Source organism: Alosa alosa, chromosome 8 (assembly GCF_017589495.1).
Source record: "Alosa alosa isolate M-15738 ecotype Scorff River chromosome 8, AALO_Geno_1.1, whole genome shotgun sequence".
NCBI lineage: Eukaryota > Metazoa > Chordata > Actinopteri > Clupeiformes > Clupeidae > Alosa > Alosa alosa.
In genome coordinates, this window is record NC_063196.1 from 4063395 (window position 1) to 4086679 (window position 23285).

The following is a 23285-nucleotide window of genomic DNA, read 5'->3' on the forward strand; positions in this document are numbered from 1 at the left end:
AGAGCGAGGTCAGCAAAGTAAAAAGATAAACACACTGACGGAACGAAGGTGGGGGTGTTACTAGTGGTGCACGCCATTATAAAGATTTGCTGCTTGCGTGAGGAAATTGATAAAATGCAATGTTTTGCGTAAGGAAAATTGCATATAGCCTAACAGGTAAACTTCAAGTTCATACAGTGCGGCCGCCAGCATTTAGCCCATGCATAGATAAGAATATTTACTGCATAGGTGGATTGATGTGACATATAGCCTAATGTCAGACTATTTTGGAGTATCTAAAATGACATGGTTTTATAGCCTTGAAAACACCTCAAAGTTGATCTTTGAGGGTCTGAAAATTGCATAATCTTCCCCGGACTGCATAGATAAATGAAACGCGTATACGTTGTTTCCAGTTAATCAGTAGGCCTACCTCTGTTGGACCATTATATCACGGCAAGTTCCAATTTTATGGCCACACACGAATTTCCCATTCTTAATCATAATTATTCAGAATTAATCATTATTATTATTATTAGTAGTAGTAGTAGTAGTAGTAGTAATCGTAGTAGTAGTAGCAATAGTAGCCTATTTGTTACCATTATTATTCATATTATTCATATTAATAGATGTCCAGAGATGTAACTACATAACAGGCTATTACGATTGTTTAACATAGCCTACATTTAAGGGTAGCCTACATTTCCCTTTTCTTCATGTCTGTTAAGGCCTATTTTATTTCTCACAGAGCTCATTAGAAGCATTTACGGTGTGCAATTGCATAATTGTCGCTAAAATACCTCAGGAGCGCATGAGCTTACACCATTTAGTAGTATGTCCGCTGTTGACATCGGCATGTTCCGAGGCAATAACGGGCCTCTCAGCCTATTTTGACACAGGTCAAAGATGTTTAATTCTGGTCCATAAGAAGGCCGCGGCATGAGTTTATCTTATCTTATCTGTTCGCCTCAGCTGGGGCAAGCGTTAAGTGGTTTAGAGCTAACCTCCAGACAATGTCTGTGAGATTCCTAACTTAACAAGTTGAAGCACCACACTTGTGGATCATTCTTGAAAGATATTGGTTCATTTACGTGACCCAGACACACCCTGCACTCCAGACCTGGTTTGCAGGGTGTGTGTGTGTGTGTCTGTGTGTGTGTGTGTGTGTGTGGAGAGAGAGAGAGAGAGGGGGGTTGTTAGAAAATCATTTATTTGATGTTTTTGTTAATCATAATTAGATTTTTGGAATTTGAAGCTAGGATGAACAATAGGCAATACAGTATTGCGTTTAGGAACATAAATGCGCATATTACTGTCTACTGAAGTCTAGTGAACATTGTATTAGCCTATATCTTTCGTGTATTGTTGCGACTTGGCCTAAGTGAACATGTTGCGAAGTCATGCTTTTGCTTTCGTGTTGTTTGGTCTTATCTCATGCCATAGTCACAGCCTTGAAATTATCTATGGGTAGGCAAAACAACAAATAACGACTTCAAGAATGATCTAATTTAATAAAGTCTACTTTCATACAAGTCATAAATAATACATAAAGATGACAGTGTTACCAAATTCATTACACCACTTGAGTTATAAAAACTGATCATATAAAAAGAAACAGCCCTACACATTGTAGGGTAATACACGAAATTACAATGATGTCAACAAAACATGGGGTGAACATCTTCAAATCATTTGGCACAGGGAAATGTCACCAATTTACAAATATACAAATTGTTGCCTAAAAACAGTTCATCATAGGCAGGCGATTTAAGATGAATTCATTATTGGCCTGGAATACACACCTTGGTAGTAGGCAGTGTCCGTGGGTATTGATGACTCTAAGCATGCTTTCGTTGACATTGACCCCATTGACAGCGCACCTGTCATAGGTGAACCATAGCCGGAGTAATGCATCATCTGCTCGTAGGTCTTGAGGTCCATTTTATGGTGCTGCTGTTCCGAAGACATTAGGTTGTTGATGGAAAAGGGGTGGTTGAAAGAGTAGTGGTGTTCCGGCTTCAGGTGGGACTCGTCCACCAGCACGGAGTGATGCTGTGACAGAAGGTGGTGCGTCTGCGGTAATGGGGAGGCCGATTGCTCTGGACTCACCGGCCCTCTTGATTTCAACTCAGCCGTGGCGCTCTTTAAGTCTTTAGTCGATGGGCTGGGAGAATCGTTACCGTTACAGCTTTCAGAACTGCTGTTTGATCCACCCTCCATGCTTTTCCGAGATGACTCTTTGCCACTGCCCCTTTTCTCACATTTGAATCGTTTTTGCCTCCTCAAATAACAACCGTTTTCAAACATATTTCCCGAGTCTGGGTGAAGGGTCCAAAAAGAACCCTTCCCCGGCTTATCCGGAGACCTGGGTACTTTGATAAAACAGTCGTTAAAAGACAATGAGTGACGAATGGAGTTTTGCCATCGTTGCTGGTTTTGTCGATAAAAGGGAAAAAGATCCATGATCCACTGGTAAATCTCGTTCAGGGTTAACATTTTACTAGTCGACTGCTGTATGGCCATTGTTATAAGCGAGATGTAAGAGTAAGGAGGCTTTGCGTGCGTATAACTGCGCCGGTATGTTTTTGGATCTCTGGATCTCACTGTTGACTGTCCATACATGGGGCTCATCACGTTCATGTTTGAGTATGAGGCCAATGCATTCATGGATGGAGGAGGTCCGTTTATGGGGCTCATACTGGGGTTGAGTGTCGCACCCATACCAGCTAACCCGGTTCCCATGGCGTTCATGCCCCCGGCGCCCGGTGACATCCCCGCTACTCCATGGTTCACGCCCGTATTCACGTAAGACATGTTCATTGACCCGGCTGTCATGTTAGCGGTGGAGCTCATGCCGGTCATCCCCATGTAGGTGCCCATGGAGTTCATTCCAAATCCGCTGTTCATGTTTCCCACTGATGTATAACACTGAAAAGGAACAAAATCACATTTAGGAACCAGTTTTAAATGGTATATTAAACCTAGGCTATGAATAATGAGACTCTTCGCCATTTCGGACCACATTTCAATCACAAAGTAGCCTAGTTTCAAAATGTTTGGCAAATAAGCTATATGGCAAAATGGAATAATCAGAATGGTTTGTTTCGTATTCTCTTAAGTAAATACCTTACTTGAGGACTTTGTGAATTTTACTCATAAGAAATTGATTCTGTGGGTATTTTAGATAATAAATATTTGTTGAGAAAATTGTCAGGCATCCGCCTTTCTTCAAGCGTAACATTTCAGAGTATAGTCTCTCGAAATGTTTGGAGAGGTTTTGATGGCCTCTCAAGTCAATATTTGATCGCAAAGTTAATATTATCTCTGGGCTAATACTGTGTAGCCTTCAGAGACACGGAAATATATATATAAACTCTACCAACCTCGGGTTCTGCGTAGTAGGTACTCCAGTCTGAATGGTCGTGTCCTTCCATTTTAACAGCACCGAGCATTGTGCAGGTTTCTAAAATAAATCCCCGACAATCTCTCCAGAGAAAGTTACTTTGTAAAACCGCTGGCAACCTTTGTTCCTTGCTGCGCTCTCTCTAGGGCAGGAATCCGTTCGTATTTTGCGCACAGACCCTTGCGTGGGCTACCACACCGCTGGTGACAGGGATGAGAGTGTGACGTTAGCACCCAGCCGTGTTGTGGTGAGGCACAGGACTTGTGCGCTGCTCTCCAATCCTCACTCCTTCTCAGCCCTATTTGAATAATCTCCTCACACCTAGGCACAAGACCCCTCGCAAAGACTGCCTATTGTGCACCTGCGCTGGCCAAAAAGAACAGCCACTTTGAAAAGATTCATTAGGTCAAATCTGATTGTTTTCTTTCAAGACAAAGGGTGTAAAAGAATTTAGACTAAAAGGACTTTGCATTGAACCATGTAGCCTGTCAGTCATTGTGCTTCTTTTAGTCGAGAGAATGTGGATTTTATTTGTCGATCAGTGTGGTCTTGAATGTTGTGTTTGTAGGCTACCCCTACATTTTTGTAGGCCTAGCCTAACACTTGCGATATGATAGAATAATTTCCATTCGTTGTGTATTAGGTGTACGCAATTATGTAATCACATTGCAGCAACGAATGGGAAATTATTAAAAGGCCTAATTCAAATAAATTAAGGGTCCAATGTTACATTTCGATGCTAAACTCTTTTTCCATTTTCATCGAGGTAGACCTGTTTTTAGCATGACGCATTTGATCTAACGAGTCCACCATTGAAATAAGCTTAAATGTTGATCAATAAACGCTGTTGGAGCAGACAAGCAGACATTTTAGGACACTGACTTCTGTTTCGAAACACAAACAAACTAACAAAAGGCACATTTATTATGATTATAATTAATGGATGCCATACCCATAGCCTAGAAATTGAATTGCTTTTAAATTTGAACGAGAAATAACATTAACATTCGGTAAACGTATTTGTAAAAGTCCTTGAAGTGCAGTGCCTACTACTGCTTGATGGCTTTAAAACCCAAGCAAAAATATTATTGTAGAGTAACAGAGAGCGTGTGAGCCTAAGGCAAATGTAGGGCAATGTCTGCACACATGCGCACCAAACCATTTTATTGACTTGTCTAACTGTTTGTTTGATATTTGGTTTTAAATGAGCAAAGGTTTATCTAATGTGTTTGATCACCCAAGATGAAATGGATATCAGTGGTCCTTGCTGATAACGACAGGCTCGAAAAACAAGCAGATTTTGCTGAGGTGAAAATAATGGTGCCGTTTCACTGCTAATGTATTTGCACGTTACACATTCGCGTGCGCAAACACATACAGTAGGCGATGTGACAGTTGGGCTCCAGACAAATCCCAAATAAAGCAGGGAAAGGTAACTGGCAATGTTGATGATTTAAACAATGTTTGCTTTAACCTTTGTTTATTTATTCTTGTCTAAATCATATATTGGTACTTTAGGCCTTGCGATTTGTGCCAGTGAATAAAGCCGCAAGTTACACTAGTCAGAGTCTATAGGACACTGTTTATATATTTATATTATTTTTCTTCATAGGCTTTTTCTTTTCACACAGTTTTCATCATTGGCACAATGCATTTTCTTCAAAGACACCATTCTCATGTAGAGCAAACAATGTTTAAATGGGTGTGTTACAGCCGAATTGTCAGTGTGCGTGTGTTTTTGGAACAGTTGCTGGCCTATAATAATAACAAACCATTGTTCGTTATTGTTGTAAGTTTTGAGCCATATGACCTGCAACAGTAAACAGACTTGTATTCTAAAAGTAAAGCAGTTTAACTCAAATTAATTGTTTTGCTAAACCCAGCGGTCCCAAAATCAGGTATGCTTCAAGGCTTCTCATTTTATCATAAGTGAATCACGATAATTTCACAGTGAGCTAACCATCTTAAAGGTTCCTCTCATGGCCATTCTAACATTATTATGGACAAAGCTAGTTATAATGGTTGGGAAAATCCCAACTGAATGTTAATGGTCATTCAGGTTATGATTACCAGATACATGTAGAGGAAAGAACCCATATTTGTGCCCCCTTTCCAAATGTTCTTTATACAGCTGCACTCTGTTTTATATCATAAACAATTGGACTATCTTAAGTCTAATGTTAATATTATGATATTGATTTGTTTTGGATGAATATTGCTGAAGATTAATAGCAAGCATCATAGTCCAAGTTGATACTAATATATACCTTAACAGTAAGCCTTATAGTCAAAGTTGTTATATGTTATATAATTGCCCCCTATAGAAGCGGGTTGTACTGTGCTTTTTGTGTAATGTTTAATGTTCCCGGCCTCTCCATATGAGAAATTTCCTGGGGAAATTTTCCATTACAGCAATAAAAGGTACTAACCAGCTTTAATTAGAGGACACGGCTGTCATAGTAACGCAAGAAAAGGCCAAAAGGTTAAGCTGCAATTCATCAAAGGAAAAATTAATCGCAAGCCTTTCTAGTCCGAAACTGAAGTGAAACTGTTTGTTTCCCCCCTACCAATAGTGACAGCAAACATGCCAGCACAGGGCTGGGGTACGGCCGTCACCATCCAACGCAGCTGTGACAACGCCTGTTTGGTCTCAGGTTTGCGGACAGTCCCACTGTGTTTACCTGGAGATGAATCTGAAAGACAGCGTGACTGGGAAGGCACACAAGCCGTATAGGTGAAAGGGATTGTGGGGTCTTGTGTTTTAGGTCTGGAGAGGGTGGAGGGCGGGTGGGGTGGGTTACTGCTTTCTGGACCACCTGTATCATTGTCGTGCCATATATAAGACTAGAAAGGGTTAAGGAACTGGACAAACATAGGCTGTGGCCATACATTCCAAAAGCTTTCTGCGGAATGCAAATCAATGATCAGTTGACAGTGTGTAACATTTGCTTTGTTTCCTGTGATGCTCAGGAAAGAATCTGGTGGCATTCTCTAACGAAACCTTCCAGTTATCATAATGTTTTATTTAAACAGACATAATTACTGTTTAGCCTATTTTATTATGTATATTTTATATTATTATATAATTTGTATACATATTTCCAAGAAAGGGGCCATTATATGCCTTTTAATTTGAACCCAATTTCGTTTCTACGTCAGTGTTTTAATGAACTGCTCTTGAATCCTTCCGAGTCAAGCTCAGACAGGTGGGATATCTAATTGCTTAGTGGTGCTGCTGGTGATCTGCCATGTTATCTGCATTCTGACTTTAATCAGCACACAGATTGAACGCACAGCGGAACAAACAACAGCCAATTACATGAACACTCAGAACAGCATAGCAATTAAAACTAGGCGTCTGCTGGATTCTTGCTCGGCGGTACTGTCAAAAGTAAAATAATGTGTGAGGCGATGTGGAGAATCATTTTAAATTGTGCACTGCCACATTTTTCTCCCCTGTTCAATTCTTCAGTGTCCCCTGTGAAACAGCAGGGCCTAAAGCATGTCAATAGCCCTCACCAAGTGCTCCATTTCACTCCCAGCTTTACAACAAAGCTCCCTGCCAGCAAACAGCATAAGTGTCCAATCTGTGTTTGTCGGGCCTGAGAGTCCCCCTGACCGAGGGCCCCTTATAAATCCTTCCTTTTACAGGCCCTGACAGCGAACAGGCTAACATGCTGTGGGCAGCGTCGGCATGGACAACCCCTTCCGATTAGCACCTCATCAGCCTCCTGCCGCTACAGGCAAACACTAGCCGCTCCCTCACAGGCCACAATAGAGCCCCTGGCCGGGAAACAGCGGTCTGGGGACGGAGCAAAACTTCCTGGGCTTTTCCCCCCGACGACCCCCTTCAGGGCCAGATGTTTGTGTGTATTTCAGGTGAGCAAATATTGTCACTTAGTTAAGAGTTCCGCGGCCCTCGCCTCCCTTCAGGGAGGCTGTATGTGTATTGGGGCAAGCCAGGAGGAAGTGAGAGTGCTCCAGCACTGTGAAATTCCAGGGAGCCTGTGAATGACATGCCCCCCCCCCACACACACACACAGCTGGGGCAATTACACATGTGGACTGGCCTCGCTCTCATGCAATGTCTTTTCAATTCTTAACAAGTCTGACCGCATCGGTTATGTCCCCAAATAGGTGTTTTCTAAATCACTCAATTTATAAAGAGTTTTGTGTTTTACAAATGACGCTCAAGATCCGCATCACTCTGCTGCACTGAAGTTGCAATCAAAGTTTGTCTTAGGTTTGTGTATTATGGAACAGTGGTGTAGTGTACGTGATACATAGGACTACACAGTATACCCACTTAAAAAGCATCACCATCTCAGTATATCCACTTAAAATAGGCAAGGGTACGTATTAACATTTGGGGTTGATCACAGTATACCCACTACAGCTAACTAGACTACATCACAGTACCACTACAGCTAGACTACACCACTTATGGATATGTAAATTATGTTTGGCATAAGCAGTTCCAAAGGGAAGGGTACGCACATCCAAAAAAGATTATACCAGGTGCCAGGTCTGAAGTGTCAGCAGTGAAAGGAGGATAGAGGCCTGCAGTCTGAAGAAGACCCTAACGTCGAAACATTGCTAAAATAAAGTTGCTTGGGAGCTTTTACAACAGTGTGCAGGCCTCTATCCTCCTTTGACAATTATGTTTGGCATGCCAGTGGTAGGACCAAAAGATGTTCAGCAAACAGTTATAGTGTGCACATCCCACCTTCTGGCAGGTGCAGGACAAAATAAAACTATACTCAATTGAAAAAATATAATGTCCGCAACACTGCTTTTGACTCCCAATTATTTAATGCAACGTTTCCACCATGCTGGTGGACCCAGCAGGGTCGAAACGTTGCATTAAATAATTGGGAGTCAAAAGCAGTGTTCGACATTATATTTTTTCAAAGGACCAAAAGATGGCCACAGCATTGTCAGATCATTCTATAGAATAATTAAATGAATGCATCAAAGTCATGCCATAGATGATCCTATCTATAATTGTGATTGTCAGTAGGCCTATAACTTCCAGCAGAGGTAAGTACTTGACTCATATCACTCACTCAATGATGAATGCAGGAATTAGGCATCTGCTATTGGATGATGATGATGATGGTGATGATGATCTATTTCAACTTCTGTAGTGTTGTAATGTAACGGAGTACAAATACTTTGTTACTGTACTTAAGTAGAACTTCGCTATTTGAATTTATGTCAACTTTCACTTTTACTCCACTACATTTCCTAGATAAAATGTATACTTTTACTCCGTTATATTTCCACTAAACATCTTCGTTACTCGTTACTAAAACATAAAATTAGAAGAAATGTGTGCGACTTTTTTGTGAGTGAGTTTTTCTTACTTCCAGTAGCTATATGCATGTGACAATAAACTTCCTTGTATCCTTGTATCCTTGACTGCAATAAGGGAGGTTTGGCGAATCTCCGCTCCTAGATTGCATTACGCACGCTCCGCACGCTGCGCGAGCGCTTGTTTGTTGCTAAAGGAGGAGGACGCACAACTGAAACCGCCATGGAAGCACTGCACGAGCACCTACTGGAGGACCTCCCGTTATCATAGACTACCACCCCGACGATAGTGGTGAACTCGGTGAACAGGGTAGTGGTGAAAATAACGTCATACACCCGTGGCCGTATTTGCAAGAAATGTTTCTGTACATTGGCAGCTTTCTGTGAAGCTGAACACTCCGCTACCTGCCTCAGCGCCGGCCTATGAAAAGCTATTTAGCATGGCAGGAGTAAGATTGAATCAGGCCCGGGGTGGGTAATCGGGACAATTCCGGTGGGCCATTTCATTTTTGGGCTGGTCGAGAAAAAAAATATTGACATTTTTCACGTTAGTCTATCGTTAGTCTTATCTTTTCTTAAAGTAGGACACGTTCAGCATTCTGTGCATGCAGGGACGGATCATAGGGGCATATCGATCCAAATATCGATAGTATCGATACCAACATTGGAATTGGTATCGGATCGATACCAGCGTGATGGGATCGATACTTTAATTTTAGTTCACTTTCAATATCTCTTAATTTCTTCAAAATGTTCCTGTTTCACCAAGGGCTAGCCTACAGTCATGCAAACACCATTCCTTTCACATTTTGCATGCCCGCTTTGCAATGTTATGTTGCTGAAATGTTTGTAAACTATTAACAGTGGAAATCATAAAATCATTAGTCATAGAAATTTATTCAAATTTAGTATATTGATGTTTTAGCACAGCAGACTGCCCACACACACACTACCCCTACATACACAGCACATTGTCTCATCAGGAAGCTTCTCCAACACACATATTGCACACTGCCCTCTCCCCACATACACAGCACACCATCCCATCTCCTCTGTCATCCCCCCAACACACACACCAAGACCCCTGGCAGTTGGGTTAGCCCCTTGAGCCGTGGATCTGCCCAAGGTTTCTTCCTTGGTAAGGGAGTTTTTCCTTGCCCCTGTTGCTCTTGGCTATGAGTAGGCTATGAGTGCTCATTCAATGTGTATGCGTGTTTGCGAAAGTGAAACTGACCCACTTGTGGGTAGGTGAATGAAGTGGATTCCTGCAATGTTCATGAAAACAGCATAGCGATTGGATAGCCTAATAAATCGCGACTTGTTGTAGGCCTAACAGTAGCTTATATCGTAGCAAATAGCCTATGGCGATACCGATGACAGATAGGCCTACACTTATTTCACTCGTCTCGCTGGAGTGAGCGCATAATGTGGACTGTTGCGCAAAGAAATTAATTAGGGAGATGATCTGCATCTCCATTTACCAAACGCTATAGTTTTGCTAACATCTCCACTGTTAACGTGAAATATGTATCCATGCAAGGTAGTGTCAAGCAGCAGTGAAGTGAAAACCTTATCATGCAGGTAGCCAATGTTCACGTCACCTGAGTCAGACAGAAAACGGGCCCTGCTTGTTCTGTTAAAGTTTGTATGCCCCTTCCAAACTGCGTTAAAAGGGTATATTTAACAGCCAGAATTTAGAAAATGTCCAGGGGGAGACACCCCCGAACCCCCCATAATATGATCAGCACCACCTCTCACAAAATACTATCAACGTCCCAGCTACCGGTCCGTCAGATATGACAACTGTGTCCGGTCCGTTTAGTGAAAAATGTTGCTGTAGACTGTTTGGACAGCAAAGGGAGATTACAGCCTAATAATAAAAACAGCTGCTGGAATTCATTTCTGTGTGGGCCTGAGTTATAATATATGACATAATGTACTACATTTTCATTGTGTGCAATTGTGCACCAGCCTGCACAGCGACAGCAAAGAGAGAAGCGCTGGCTGCACGCGCATGCGCAAACACGCCCGCGCGCGTCGCGGTCAGGGGGGGGGGGGCTTTGTTGATATTGTGCACAGGGGCCCATATTTGTTTAATCCGTCCCTGTGTGCATGACACCAATGCAATGCTTCTGCATGAATTGTAGCCTACGTGAGGGAGTTCTCCCCTCCCAAAAAGAGTTGGTAGTGTCCATATAGCCCGTCTTTTCCAAAAGTTTTCAGATACGGATAGCCGAGCCGGCCCTACAGTAGACACAAGCGTCAGGAAGGATGGATGGTAGAAAGAGGCCAGGAGAGACTGAGCAGCAGGTCAACCAGTCGACCACTGAAAATGATGAGCCCGAAATTAGTGATGAGGAGGCCATGACTACAGGGACAAGTAGAGAGGATACATTAAACTTATTTAATGTAAGAAAGATCAATTACCCTACATGATAGGTTAAACATATATGCCTTGTTTGCTCGGAAGAGGGTGTAGTAAAGGAGTAGGCTAAATCACCAAACAACAATACAGCCTACCCATGCAAAAAAACATGTAGCCTAAACATTAGTTCAATATGCCTCTTAGTGGAAGTGTGGGATAGGCTACATTTCAAAGGCTTTCTTTCTTTCTTTCTGTTTTTGTTAACTTGTGGAATAGTGAAATATTTTTTGTTAACTTCTCAGTTGAAGTAAATTATTATAGGCTATAACCTTTACACATTTGTTGAACCATGGTACTAATAAAAACTACCGGATAGTAAGAGCTGAAATGGTGCTTCATTTATCCAATTTCCACCACTATGGAAAACGTGGGCATTCTGGCAACTTTGAAAACCAGCTTCTTTTGAAGATGAACAGACACCTTTTTCAGTTTCAACTAATGACTGGCATATTAGTAGCTGCTGGACATAGGTGGCATATGCGTGTGTGTAAGAGTGAGATGGTGACCTGGGGAGTAAGCCCTAGAAATGCTCATACCACATGACCAAAATGTTCTCCCTACCAGCAGGTCATTTTTTTTTAAAGAAATAAGTTATTTATTTTTCATTTTTACCTGAAGTTCATACAAAAGTGACATTTCTGTTTTGACATATGACATTTTCTGTTTTTTTTCTTTGATGTCAGCTCTAAAAATATGCTGTTTGTTCTTTGAACTTAAGAGAATTGTGCCTGAAAAGTCCTAGAAAAGAATGTGATTTTGACTGAGTGAGATTAAGAAGATATGGGAACCCTGATGCTTTATGCTTTACTATAAGAAAGCCAAAATAAAGTTCACAATAAAAGTTCAAAATAAAACCGCTTGCTTTTTACTTTTTACTTTTACTTCAAATACTTAGGTACATTAAATATCAGAAAATTACTTTTGATACTTAAGTACAGTATATATCAGATACTTTAAGACTTTTACTTAAGTAATATTCTAAAAGGTAACTTTCGCTTCTACCAAAGTCTTTTTCTAGTACGATACTTGTACTTTTACTCAAGTATTGCTTTCTAGTACTTTATACAACTCTGAACTTCTGGAAATTCTATGAAACAAGGATTCGTTCAGAAATGCTGTATGACAGCTGCACGGTTGTGTCGGCATATTCCTTTGCCAGTTAATACAGAGAGCTGCTGATACAGGCAGACAGGCATGTCATGGGAAATCCCTATTACTGTTCCTTAGTATTAGTCATGCCTCTTGAAATCCCTGGGTGGCCCTCCATCACTTGTAGGCCTCCCTTATGATGAACTTAGAGAGACAAGACAGACAAACATCAGCGTTTCACGTGAGAGCTATCCTCTAACTTACTGCTTTACAACATCACTGCTGAGTGTACTTTTAGGAATCTGTGATATACCCCGTTTGCCTGTCCGGCTCCTGTGTTTTTCCAAGGATAAAGGGAGATAAAGTGAAGGCAAACTTGGCAGCATGTGAAGGTGTTTTGGGTGTGGTGAGATTATAGAAGTTCACCTCAAACCTACATGCTTTCAGAAAGTGAAGGGAAACTTTCTTTTAAATAGTGACACCTTGTGGTGAGTAGCCTACAGTGTGGTCTCGCATTATTTGACTGGGTTGCAGAGCAGTCAAAATAACATGTAAAAAACAAAACAAATAAAAGATATTTCCTTAATGCGATCAATTCCTCTACTGACTAAATGACACGTTTGGCATATTGATGAAAATAATAATCAGGAACACTAAGCCTTGGCAAAACAGGTGGTTTTCTTCTGACCTGCCAGGCAGTTAACAGCACAAGCAACTAGACAGCTTTAAAATGCTAATTTCACACATGAAGAAATTTGTGAGCTCTATATAAAACCTTTTTTATTAAGTCATTGCAAGTGAATTTGCAGTGAGTCAGCCAAGTAGTATTCTGGTTTAAGCTTACTGTCAAACTCCATTCCATAAGGTGGCACCATTTTTCCAGAGACCAACTTCACCTACACCAGATGTTTGACCTGCAGAACAAGGATTTTAGCAGGACAGGAATACTCTGCTTAGATAATTGTTAGAAAATGCTTGGATATGCTTAATTAATTCCTCAGTCAGAAACGCATTCTATCTTCTCCCCCTTATTCTATCATTCTATCTTCTCTTTATGGAGAAGAGATATGTGTCCCACCTCAGGTGCTCTTCTCTGGGAAAAACTTTGGGCCACGGTGAAAGGTATGTGATGATGTGGGGCTATTTTAATTCCAAAGGCCAAGGGAACTTAATCTGGGTGCATAGTATCCTGGATCCATGAAATAACTGGCCTTTAAAAAATAAAAATCTGCCTGCCTGATACATTATTCATTCACAAAGAAAATTGGTGTCCTTAAAGGTTGGATATTTCCTTTTTTTTTACTTAAGATCAATTTCCAAAAGATTATTTTATATTCCTCTTTTTAGTAAACTTTAGCATGGGTTCAAAAACTTATCAGCCTAACTGTATACCTCAGAAGCACTTTATCATTACGCCAGTCATGTTTTGCTGGCCATGTCTGATGCACAGGGGCCAGCCTAATACATAATCGGCCCCATACTAGCAGCGGATGAAATCATCCACTCCCCAGGCTTGGGAGAATTTGGGAGAAAAGTTTAACCAACCTGAGGGAAATGAAGATGGCCTGCCTACAAGAAACTCTCTCAAGATGTTCGCAGTTTCATAGCAGTCCAGATTAGGCTATGGCCTGATGCTGTTCATCAGGCCATTTAGCATCACGTCCGCATGATCAAAACTGAACATGGAACGTGGAACATGCCCACATCTGCTCAGCCTATCCAAAAGAGCATTTTCATTGATTTGGCAAATACAATTCAACATGAATGTCAGAAAACACTATTAGCATAGTTGTCAGCAAGTATGTAAATACATGCAATTGCTTACTTGACTCCCGTACTTTGTACATTTCCAGATTGCTCTGCTGGGATAATTAGTACTGGGGCTGAGAACAGATGTTAAGAGTTGTTAGTCAATGATTTTACAGCGCATTTTGTCTGAAAACTCCTTCCCACAGGGTGGCACTGTTGTACTAGTCACCAGCGTGACCTACTACAGATGTACTAGTATGACCTGCAGAAGAAAGATTTTCAACACAAGGACAAGAAGGTATGCATGCCAGTTATTAGTTTTGAATAATGATCGTGTGGATGGATTGACATGAAAAACCTGAACGTGTCAGGTCAGATGTTTGTAGCAGTAGGTTAGGTGATCAGAGCTGCGGGTGCTAATGATAAATAATGATAATGAATCTGGCTCGCCTCGTTAGCTTAGTTAGCAGCAGCTCAGTGGATACTTCGCGTACGTGAAGTGAACTGCTGCAGGTGACCCGCAAACGTGTTCATGCAGGTCATCATTTAAAAATCAGAGTTGATAAAAATCATTTAAATGTTCTTACAGATGGCACCCAAAACAAGAGAACCATTTGCTAGGAAAATCTTCAAGGGAGTTCTATTCCTTGAACTTGCTGCTGTATTTGGGGTGTATGGTTTATTTCATGCAATGAACTCAAGTCGAGGTAAGTATCTCATTTGAAATGGTCTTTAACAAGATCACGGACTCACGAATCAGTAAAATCACATGCAATAGCTCAGATGTCTGAAACATAGTCGCTAATGTAAAAGACTGGAGAATGCCACATCCCGACAAGTTTTGTGAATATTTGCATGCATACGTATGATGCATGATAACACTACAATTGTGAATTCCTTTTACAGATTTCAGGGGTACAATGAACAGAAGATTTCCATCCGTTTTGGACTGTAAGTAACTTCTCACTTTTTATAATATATTCTTCCTTTTATAATAACACATTTGTAACAATTCCTTCTTAATAGTTCAAGAATGTATAAATAATTCCACAAACCTCTTCATAAATAAGCAAAGCCCAGCACACTAAATCTCTAAATAGAAATATTAAAAGTTTATTTTTACAATCATAGAAAACATCAAAAACAGTCATTTTTTTTTCTGTAAAAGGGGAGGGAACACTAACATTAACACGTTTGTTAAATACAGGCTGTATTGAACATGATTTTCTCCGTCTTGCACTCCTTCCTTATCCAGTATATTACAAGTCCAACGAGTGGGCAGGAATCTATGGCCTTCGGGAAACTGATCAAGAGGCCTGGTCCGCCAAGAAGGAATAGACACAACACATGGTTGGCTGTAGAGCAAGAAACGTCCTCTGGAGTTTACAATGTTTTAGATGGACATGATGTGATCCTCACTTCTTCCCACCCATCTTCTTTTTTCCACCCATCTTCTTGCCCATCCAGGGTTTGCTGAATGCTTTCCTCTTCTTGAACATGGCGTTCTTTTTGCGAAGAGTTTTCGTGTCTCGGTCGTGAAGCCAGTCGTCTCGTTTGGCCTCCCATTTGATCTGTTTGACACCTAGTGGACACATAATGGAGAACATGATGAAGTGCAGTTCTAACGAGCTATACCAACAACTCTTAAGAGGCACCACTGAAGTACCATGAAACAACCCTCTTGATTTGCTTCAGGGAAAAGTACCAACATACAGTGAGATTTGGAGAGGGATGAACAAACTGCTATGGACCATGGCAGATATGTGTGGCTAGAATCTAGCCCAGTTAATAAATGAATTCACTCATCTCTGATTTGTGCTTGTGTATGTTTTTCAGGACTCATGAATACACTTAAGTCAGTGTAGGGTTTCCACTAATTTTTTTCAACATCAAATTCAAGGACTAGACAAAAGAGAACTGGAGGGCAGCTGGTGTCCCTTGTATCCCTTGGAAGGGTTAAGTGTTGAATGAATCTTTCTCCTGTTAATGATCAAATTCAAGGACATAGTAGGCAATGTGAATGAGGGACCTAAAATGCAATTACATATTCCCAGGACAATATAAATTACTTCCAGGGTATTTGATACAACCATAGATTCTCCATGGCTGAAAAGATCAGTCTCTAAAATTCCCAGTTTTCTAGGATGTGTGGGAGCCAAGTCAGTGGATGAATAAGAGGCTGAATAAGTGGGGCACTAAAATCCACCGGGAAAATAGACTAGTAGACTTCCAAAAACTCCAAAACGTAGATCACGGAGATTTTCCCGGAGTATTCACGATCAATTCATAATTTCGATGGCCGCGTCCGCCTCACGGCCGCGACTGAGACTGTATGGGCCGGCCCGCACCGCGCACATTCCTCAGCCGGCCCACCGGGAAAACTCCCCATCGTCCCGATTGCCACTCCACCCCTGTGTATGACAGACAGTTATCAGTTACTTACTTGCTTTGTCCTTATTGGCCATGGCATTAATGCCAGTAGTATCAAATCCAGAGTCCACATTTTCATCCAGAAGATCCCCAAACTGAAAAAAAAAATTGAAAGAGTTGAACAACAGAGCGTACTAAAAGTCAAAACACTCATCATAAATACTGCTACCTGGTTGAGAGATGTTCAGCACATTTCTACTCACCTCTTCAGCAGTGGCAAAGGCCACAGAGTCCTTCTTGCCCTTCTTTTTCCCTGGTTTGGAACCTAAAGCAATGAATTGGTACAAGAAGCACATGATCAATACAGAGAATACATACATTTTAACACATGTAGCTGCAAAGATTTTGCATGAGACCCTCCCCATAGTTTCATAAGTACAAAATCTTTTAGTAGGTTTATTTACAGTGTACCTGATGTATTTACCATTAAGAGATATCTGGACCTTTCTTTTCATAAGCAGAACTGCTGAATGAATCCCCTCAGTAAGACAATGCAGTGGTTCTGACATTCTGTTACAAAGACCTACCCAAAGTCTCAGAGAAATCCAAGTCCTCTGAGGATTTCCTCTTGCCTTTCTTGGTTGGTTTGGTGATCTCTAGAGGTTCGTCCTCATCGTCATCTAGGTTTTGGGGCAAAAAAAGATATGTTCGCCTCATTGAGCATTAAGCGGTGTTCACATTGCATGCGCAAACGTCAGCGCTACGCTATGAAACACATTATTTTCAATGGCTTGCGCGTTCAAGAACTGCTGAGCAAAGTGCAGTGCAAGCGACATTTTGCCGCGGTCAAGTCCAAGTTCAATCATGTTTAACTTTGACCGCGGTGCGCTGTAAATCATAGGTCTTTTGCGCCGAGCCCGGCAGCAAGCACAACAAAAATCTTTGGGACATTACCTCAACCAAGAGCAACCTAGCGGCGAGCGCAGCGCATGCCGCGTGCAATGTGATAGCCCCTATAGAACTACAGCAGATTGAACTCAAACAATACAGACCAGTTGAACTCAAACAATAACAACCTACCCTCGAAGTCATCAAAGTCACCCTCCTCCAGTTCTGGCACTGAAAAAGAAAAGTTCCATTATTACACAAATGAATCCTCTAATGATTGTTGCTCGTCTCATTTTGCGTAATAACAATGATCTTTCAAATAAGCTATGAAAAAAAAACCCCACTGTATATCTATTCAAAGTCACTATATAAAGCAATGTAAGGTAGTGAGGAGCAGCACCATCTACCTTCTCCGTCATCATCCTCTCCTTCTACATCCATGAATGCTCCTCCTTCTTCTAATTCTTCACCAAAGTCTTCCTCATCCATGCTACCCAGAGACACCTCCTCATCGTCCAGTTCATCCTCATCATCTGAGTCTATGTCCGATTCCTCCTCACCCTTCTTCTTCTTGGACTTCTTCTTTACGTTCCTGCAAAAATGTCAGTAGATGTAATGTTGAACATTTATTCCTTAACTGGTCTCATAATCACAGATACATGTGTGTAACACGAGTCACATTGAACAAATCTGCTAAACTCGAACTAACTAAACTCGAAGAAACTAGAAATTAACCTACCCAGCAAAGTCAAGGTCATCGTCCTTAAAATCTGCAAAGAAACTGTCCCCTTCATACGCATCTAAAAAGGAGAATGATAAAGTCAGCCCATCGGAACATCTTGAGTATTCATAATTTTCTGTCAGACCGTTAAAAAAATAAAATAAAATAAAAAATAAAACCCGGTGCTTACCAAGTGCCCTCTCGAACTCATCGTCGTCCACATCCTCCACACTGTCATTGTCTCCGATGACCCGCGGCCTCTTCAGCTGTTTCTCCTGTTCACGCTTCTTGAAGAATCTGGAATGAGATGAACAGACAGGCGGACATTCAACTTCACAATAACCTCAAGACAATACTCAGTCAACCTACAATATAGTCTGGGCATGGATGAAGAGGTCAACGATGAATATACATGACAAATGTCATGCTGTCATAATTTCCCATGCACGGCTGTTCAAGAGCAGCCCTTCAGACTGAATTTTTTCAAGCAGTTATGCCAAATTCCACATAGAATTTCCGCAAATAATGTTTTTTTTTTTAAAGGATTACGCTAATGCAGTCCTTACCGATGAAAGAATATCTCATCCACAGGAATTTGAGTCTCATCTTTGGCAAGGAACTCTTCACCATTCACTGAAGATCACAAAAAGAGAATGGTTAGCTCTGAACCCACAAGCTGGTGACGTGACAGCAGTACTGGCATGCCAACCCCTAACATGGGAGAACTCACCTGGGAGAGAGCGGACATTGTTCATGGATTGCCTGTGCTTAGGCTTCATCACTACGGCATCTGTGTTTTCTGTTGAACATTGGGAGACAGGTTGATGCAAGCCATTTTCAGAGCCAATTTTTGCAGTTAAGCATGAATGTGTACTTAACATTTATTCATTCATGTTACATTTATTCACTTGGCAGACAGTTTTATCCAAAGCGACTTACAGCAAGAGAATAGCATTCAAGCTACAGTGCAGAGACCTTATAGCTAGGAAATACTACATCTGTCAATACCATTAAACTTAACTTAACCTTTAAACTTAAATGTTAAAACCTGGAGTTCCAATTTGTGCTATGAAAGATCTGAGTCTAGCGCAGAACCAAATGATGCTGACACTTATGGACCAGTAATAGAGGTGGACACAGCTCAACACTTATGGACCAGTAATAATGATGGACACAGCTCAACACCTATGGACCAGTAATAGAGGTGGACACAGATCAACACCTATGGACCAGTAATAGAGGTGGACACAGATCAACACCTATGGACCAGTAATAGAGGTGGACACAGATCAAGTAATGGAGGTGGACACAACTCAACACTTACGCTTGCCCTTGAGCTGCTTGGGGTTCCTGAACACAAAGCGATCCAAAAACCGCATGAGGGTGAAGTCCTGTAGTGGATCACCTGTATACTGAATGAACTGCCCCTGGAAAAACAATCAAGAGCAAAAGCTTAAATACAGCCCAGTAAATTTCACAGGGGTCTGGGACCCTCTTTAGAACCTACAGCTCATTTTTAAATTGTGCTATATATCGGTAATATGTTTCCCCCAGTATGGGTAAATATATCAATCTCTATATCAAACAGATGCTCCAGCAGGGCTTGATATTTTTTTCCTCACATGTTGGTTGTACCTTAAGATTCCAGCTGTAGAATATAACAGTTATTTACCTGCAGAATGGTATTGGCAAACAGGGCCACTGAGGGGTGGTAGTGCAAAGACAGCTGAGAACAAAAAAACGAGCAATGAAGAAACAGAACGCTACAACAAAAGGCATGTCGATTATCACATTTAATATAAAGCCATCAATGTTCTTCAGGAAGATTTCCCTCTGACTGAGCTCACCAAGGGCCTAACCAGCTACAAATAAATGTGTAAAAAGTGTAAACATCTACTCTTAAATACTCAAGTACTAACTAAATCACTTAATACTAGCTCAATCACACACTTTAATTTCAATTTAAATTAACCGTGGCATGAACTTATTTAGACCAAAAGATAATTTAATCAACAGTGGTTTGGACCATTAAGCATTCAGATATTAGCACATTTCTTCACCTTTTGAAGCTCCCACAGTGTTGTTCGGTCTGCACCACAGTAAAGCGGGTTTCTGTGCATGGGGTCATACATTTCCCTGTTCTTTCCACCTGAACAGTAATAAACATTCACAGATGTAAGTTACTTTCCATCTTCAGACAGTTAATTCATTTTTTACAACAAAATAAATTACTATTCAGCATAGAACGAATAAAAAAAAAAAACTCACCTTCCAAGTTCTTATGGTGTACCCATGATGCAGTTGGCTTTTCTGGCACAGGTGCAATCACCTCTTCCTCCTTATCGCCATCCTTCTCGACAGCATCCACCTTATCAGCATCAACAAACTTTTCCTCTTCATCATCATCTTCCACCAGGTCCTCAAACCTCTCCTCCTCATCATCCTGTCCAAAAACACAAGTTGAAGGATTATCAAACCGGTATTGAAAAGTATTACACATAGTTTTGCCATTTCTGTTCATGTCCATTGTTCATTTAATACTGATTAACACACAATATCAAAAGCCACATTGCCAACACTCTTACACACAAACAAACAGAAAAAGGACTCACCCCTTCTTGCAGGAGTAATTTGAGGCCAGGTTTGGCTTTCATGACCTCTGACACCAGGTAGAGGGCACCACATGCAAATGTGGGGTTCTGGTTACAGCTGACCTGCAGCAGACGCTTCACAAAGGCCTTCACCCGACGCAGGACGATGTCAGCCTTCAGGGATTTGTAGAGAAGGTTAAGAAACATGCTCTGCCTAGAGCTTTTGGACAAATCTGGGTCCAGCAGTTTCCTGAGTAAAAACAAATATATACAGGTTAGCGTTCCGAAGCTGTCCAAGAAGGGTCTTAATTTCTACATGAGGTCACATGGCAAAATGAAAATAAAGATACAAATTATATATTAAAAAAGGTACACATTAAATACCTCAGCCAGCATTGTACCCATGACATACACAGATTATCCAGTGCATGTCAGATCAAAATCCTCTGCGCAAAGTAGCAAAATAATTTTACAGACTGTGATTGTTTTTCCTCAGGTATTTGCTTCTGCTAACCTGAGAGTAAGATTTTTAAAAAATCCCTGACAGATGACGAGGTTCATACCTGTACAACGCTACAAAGTACCGGTCAGAGACAGCCTGCTGCGAGTCCATGACCTGGAAGAGCAGCATGAGGGCCTGGACAGCCGTGTTGAACTTCACCAGGTGCACCACCTTGAAGAGCGTGTCTAACTGTTCCTTGATCTTCTCGTCTCCGGCCTTGGCGTAGGGGTAGGCCCTGTTCACCCCGGTCAGCAGGGCACTGAGCATTTTGGACTCCACGTCCTTCTTTCTGATGCAGGCGCGGAAGAAGGAGAAGTAGATGCTGATGAGCTTGCTGGCCAGCTCGCTCTCGTCGTGGCTGAGGATGACCTGGTTGAGGAAGCATGCGCTGTAGTACTGGGCCTTGGGGTTGATGTTGGGCCGGAACATGAGTCGCTCCACCTCCAGGCACACGATCCCCTTCATGTTGGGATGCTTGTGGAGCAGGGTCTCCAGCAGGTACGATGCCTTGGAGGCCACTTTGAACTCGGGGTCTCCCAGCTTGTTGACCACCTGGATGAGCAGGGCCCGCTCCTGTTCCGGCCGGTTGCACAGGAGCTCGTGGGCCGTGGTCAGCGCGCGGGTCTTGGTGGCCAGCACAGTGTCGTGGGCCACGCCATCCAGGGCCACCACAAACTCAGCCACCATGTTCTTCAGCTGATGCTCGAAGTACCAGAGGAGGAGTCGGCGGTCGCGGACATCCCTGTTGCCACTAGCCCTCTCCTCCAGCTGGTCGAAGGGACGCTGAGAGAATGACCGGAGCTTGCGGTTCTCCGGGAGTAGGTCTGAGATCAGGAGCTCCCGCAGCGTGTCCAGAGCCATCAGGCCCTGCCGGCGACTGCCCTTCTTCTTCACGAACGAGACCAAGCTCTCTATATGCTCAAGGCTGTGAATAGGAGTATCCTGGATGAGAACAGTCATGGCCGCCATCCTGTCGACGAGTGTTCCCGTGGAGACCACCGCTTTCATCCAGGCAGAGTTGGCCCCCTTCTGCATGCTCTTTTTGGTCTTGTAGACCCCAACTTCACCCTCATACAGATTCATAGCCAGGGCTTTGTACTGGGCAACCAGTGAGTCATCCTGTGGCACAGTTTCTGTCTCCGATGTGTACTCCTGGTCATACCACTTCCCACCTGGTTTGACAAGTAACAGAGTCCTGGGGGTAAATTCAAATACATTAACATTCTGTTTAACCTTCTTGCTAGACCCACTGGTGCTAGGGCCATCCTTGAATTTGTTTGTCTGTTTCTTGTTTTCATCTGGCTTTTTAGCTCCTGCCTTTGCATCTTTGGCTTCTGTCTTGGCATCACTCTTCTTTTCTTTGTCACCAGCCTCTGATGTTTCATCCTCGTTTGGTACAAGCTCATCCGGTATGATTTGTAGATCTGCATATTTTTGTAAGCCAAGCTTGTTGATTAATTTTTCCAGCTCTCCTTCTTCCAGATCATCAATTGCACCTTTCTTGCCACCGCCTACTAACTCTTTCGAGTCATCGATACCAGAGAGCATGATGAAGTCCGCCTGGTAAAAAAAAAGCAAGGGTTTACCTGTTTATGTTTAATAACTTGATAATTCAGCCTAAACGTGACGTAGAATGCTAACTAGGTTAGCATTTAATATTGACGTTCGCCCAGTCGGCTATTCAGTATTTTTTTTTCCTGTGACAGTATTACTCGAGATCAGCTGGTATTGCACACATAACACTATTAACATATCTTGATCTAAACGAAACATATTCATACTGTATCGACACAATTAGCTAGCATATCTAGCTAAGGGATAACACGTTTTCTTACTTTAGTGCCCCCCAAGCGTAAAACTTCATCCAAGGTGAACTCCTCCTCATCTTTTTCAACATCCTTATCGGCTTGTTCCTCAACTCCATTGTTGTCATCTTCACATTCCCCTTTCTCTACAAATTTAACTGTTTTAAGTTTCCGACTCTTGCCTTTGGGAGCCATGCTGGAAACAGCATGCGATTTTCTACTGCTTGCTACCAGCAGGAGTAATCATTCACGGTCCTTGAAGATAAACAGGCGATTGTTTTGTGTAAAAAAATAATTTGTCTCAACAAGACATTATAGGATTGTTAAATCTAATTTGTTGTTTTTAGTAGAGCATTTGACCATATTCTATCTTTTTCAGATGAACTAAGAGTAATATATTTCAATATTCTCTAATTTTATTGTTTTACATCGAACAGGAACGGCCTATCT

The 23285-nt window shown here is 41.8% G+C and overlaps 3 protein-coding genes across 3 annotated transcripts; 1 reads left to right on the forward strand and 2 right to left on the reverse strand.

Annotated features, from left to right (window-relative positions):
- Positions 1–1172: 1172 nt before the first annotated feature.
- LOC125299402 (hepatocyte nuclear factor 3-beta-like) lies at positions 1173–3643 on the reverse strand. Its single transcript, XM_048250668.1, has 2 exons — positions 3363–3643; positions 1173–2907 (listed from the first exon to the last, which is right to left on the reverse strand). Exons 1-2 carry the CDS (start codon positions 3429–3431, stop codon positions 1747–1749), a joined length of 1230 nt encoding a protein of 409 aa, XP_048106625.1. The 5' UTR covers positions 3432–3643; the 3' UTR covers positions 1173–1746.
- A 10526-nt stretch (positions 3644–14169) lies between these two features.
- Positions 14170–15765, forward strand: LOC125299692 (protein CEBPZOS-like). Its single transcript, XM_048251077.1, has 4 exons — positions 14170–14256; positions 14548–14665; positions 14865–14909; positions 15214–15765. The coding sequence occupies exons 2-4, from the start codon at positions 14548–14550 to the stop codon at positions 15294–15296; spliced, it is 246 nt and encodes an 81-aa protein (XP_048107034.1). The 5' UTR covers positions 14170–14256; the 3' UTR covers positions 15297–15765.
- Positions 15050–23167, reverse strand: cebpz (CCAAT enhancer binding protein zeta). The gene is made up of 17 exons (XM_048251076.1): positions 22866–23167; positions 21092–22590; positions 20550–20778; positions 20206–20380; positions 19998–20086; positions 19610–19663; positions 19262–19364; positions 18668–18736; positions 18504–18570; positions 18128–18234; positions 17956–18016; positions 17624–17808; positions 17409–17447; positions 16916–17008; positions 16592–16653; positions 16402–16483; positions 15050–15540 (listed from the first exon to the last, which is right to left on the reverse strand). Exons 1-17 carry the CDS (start codon positions 23028–23030, stop codon positions 15374–15376), a joined length of 3246 nt encoding a protein of 1081 aa, XP_048107033.1. The 5' UTR covers positions 23031–23167; the 3' UTR covers positions 15050–15373.
- Between the last annotated feature and the right edge of the window lie 118 nt (positions 23168–23285).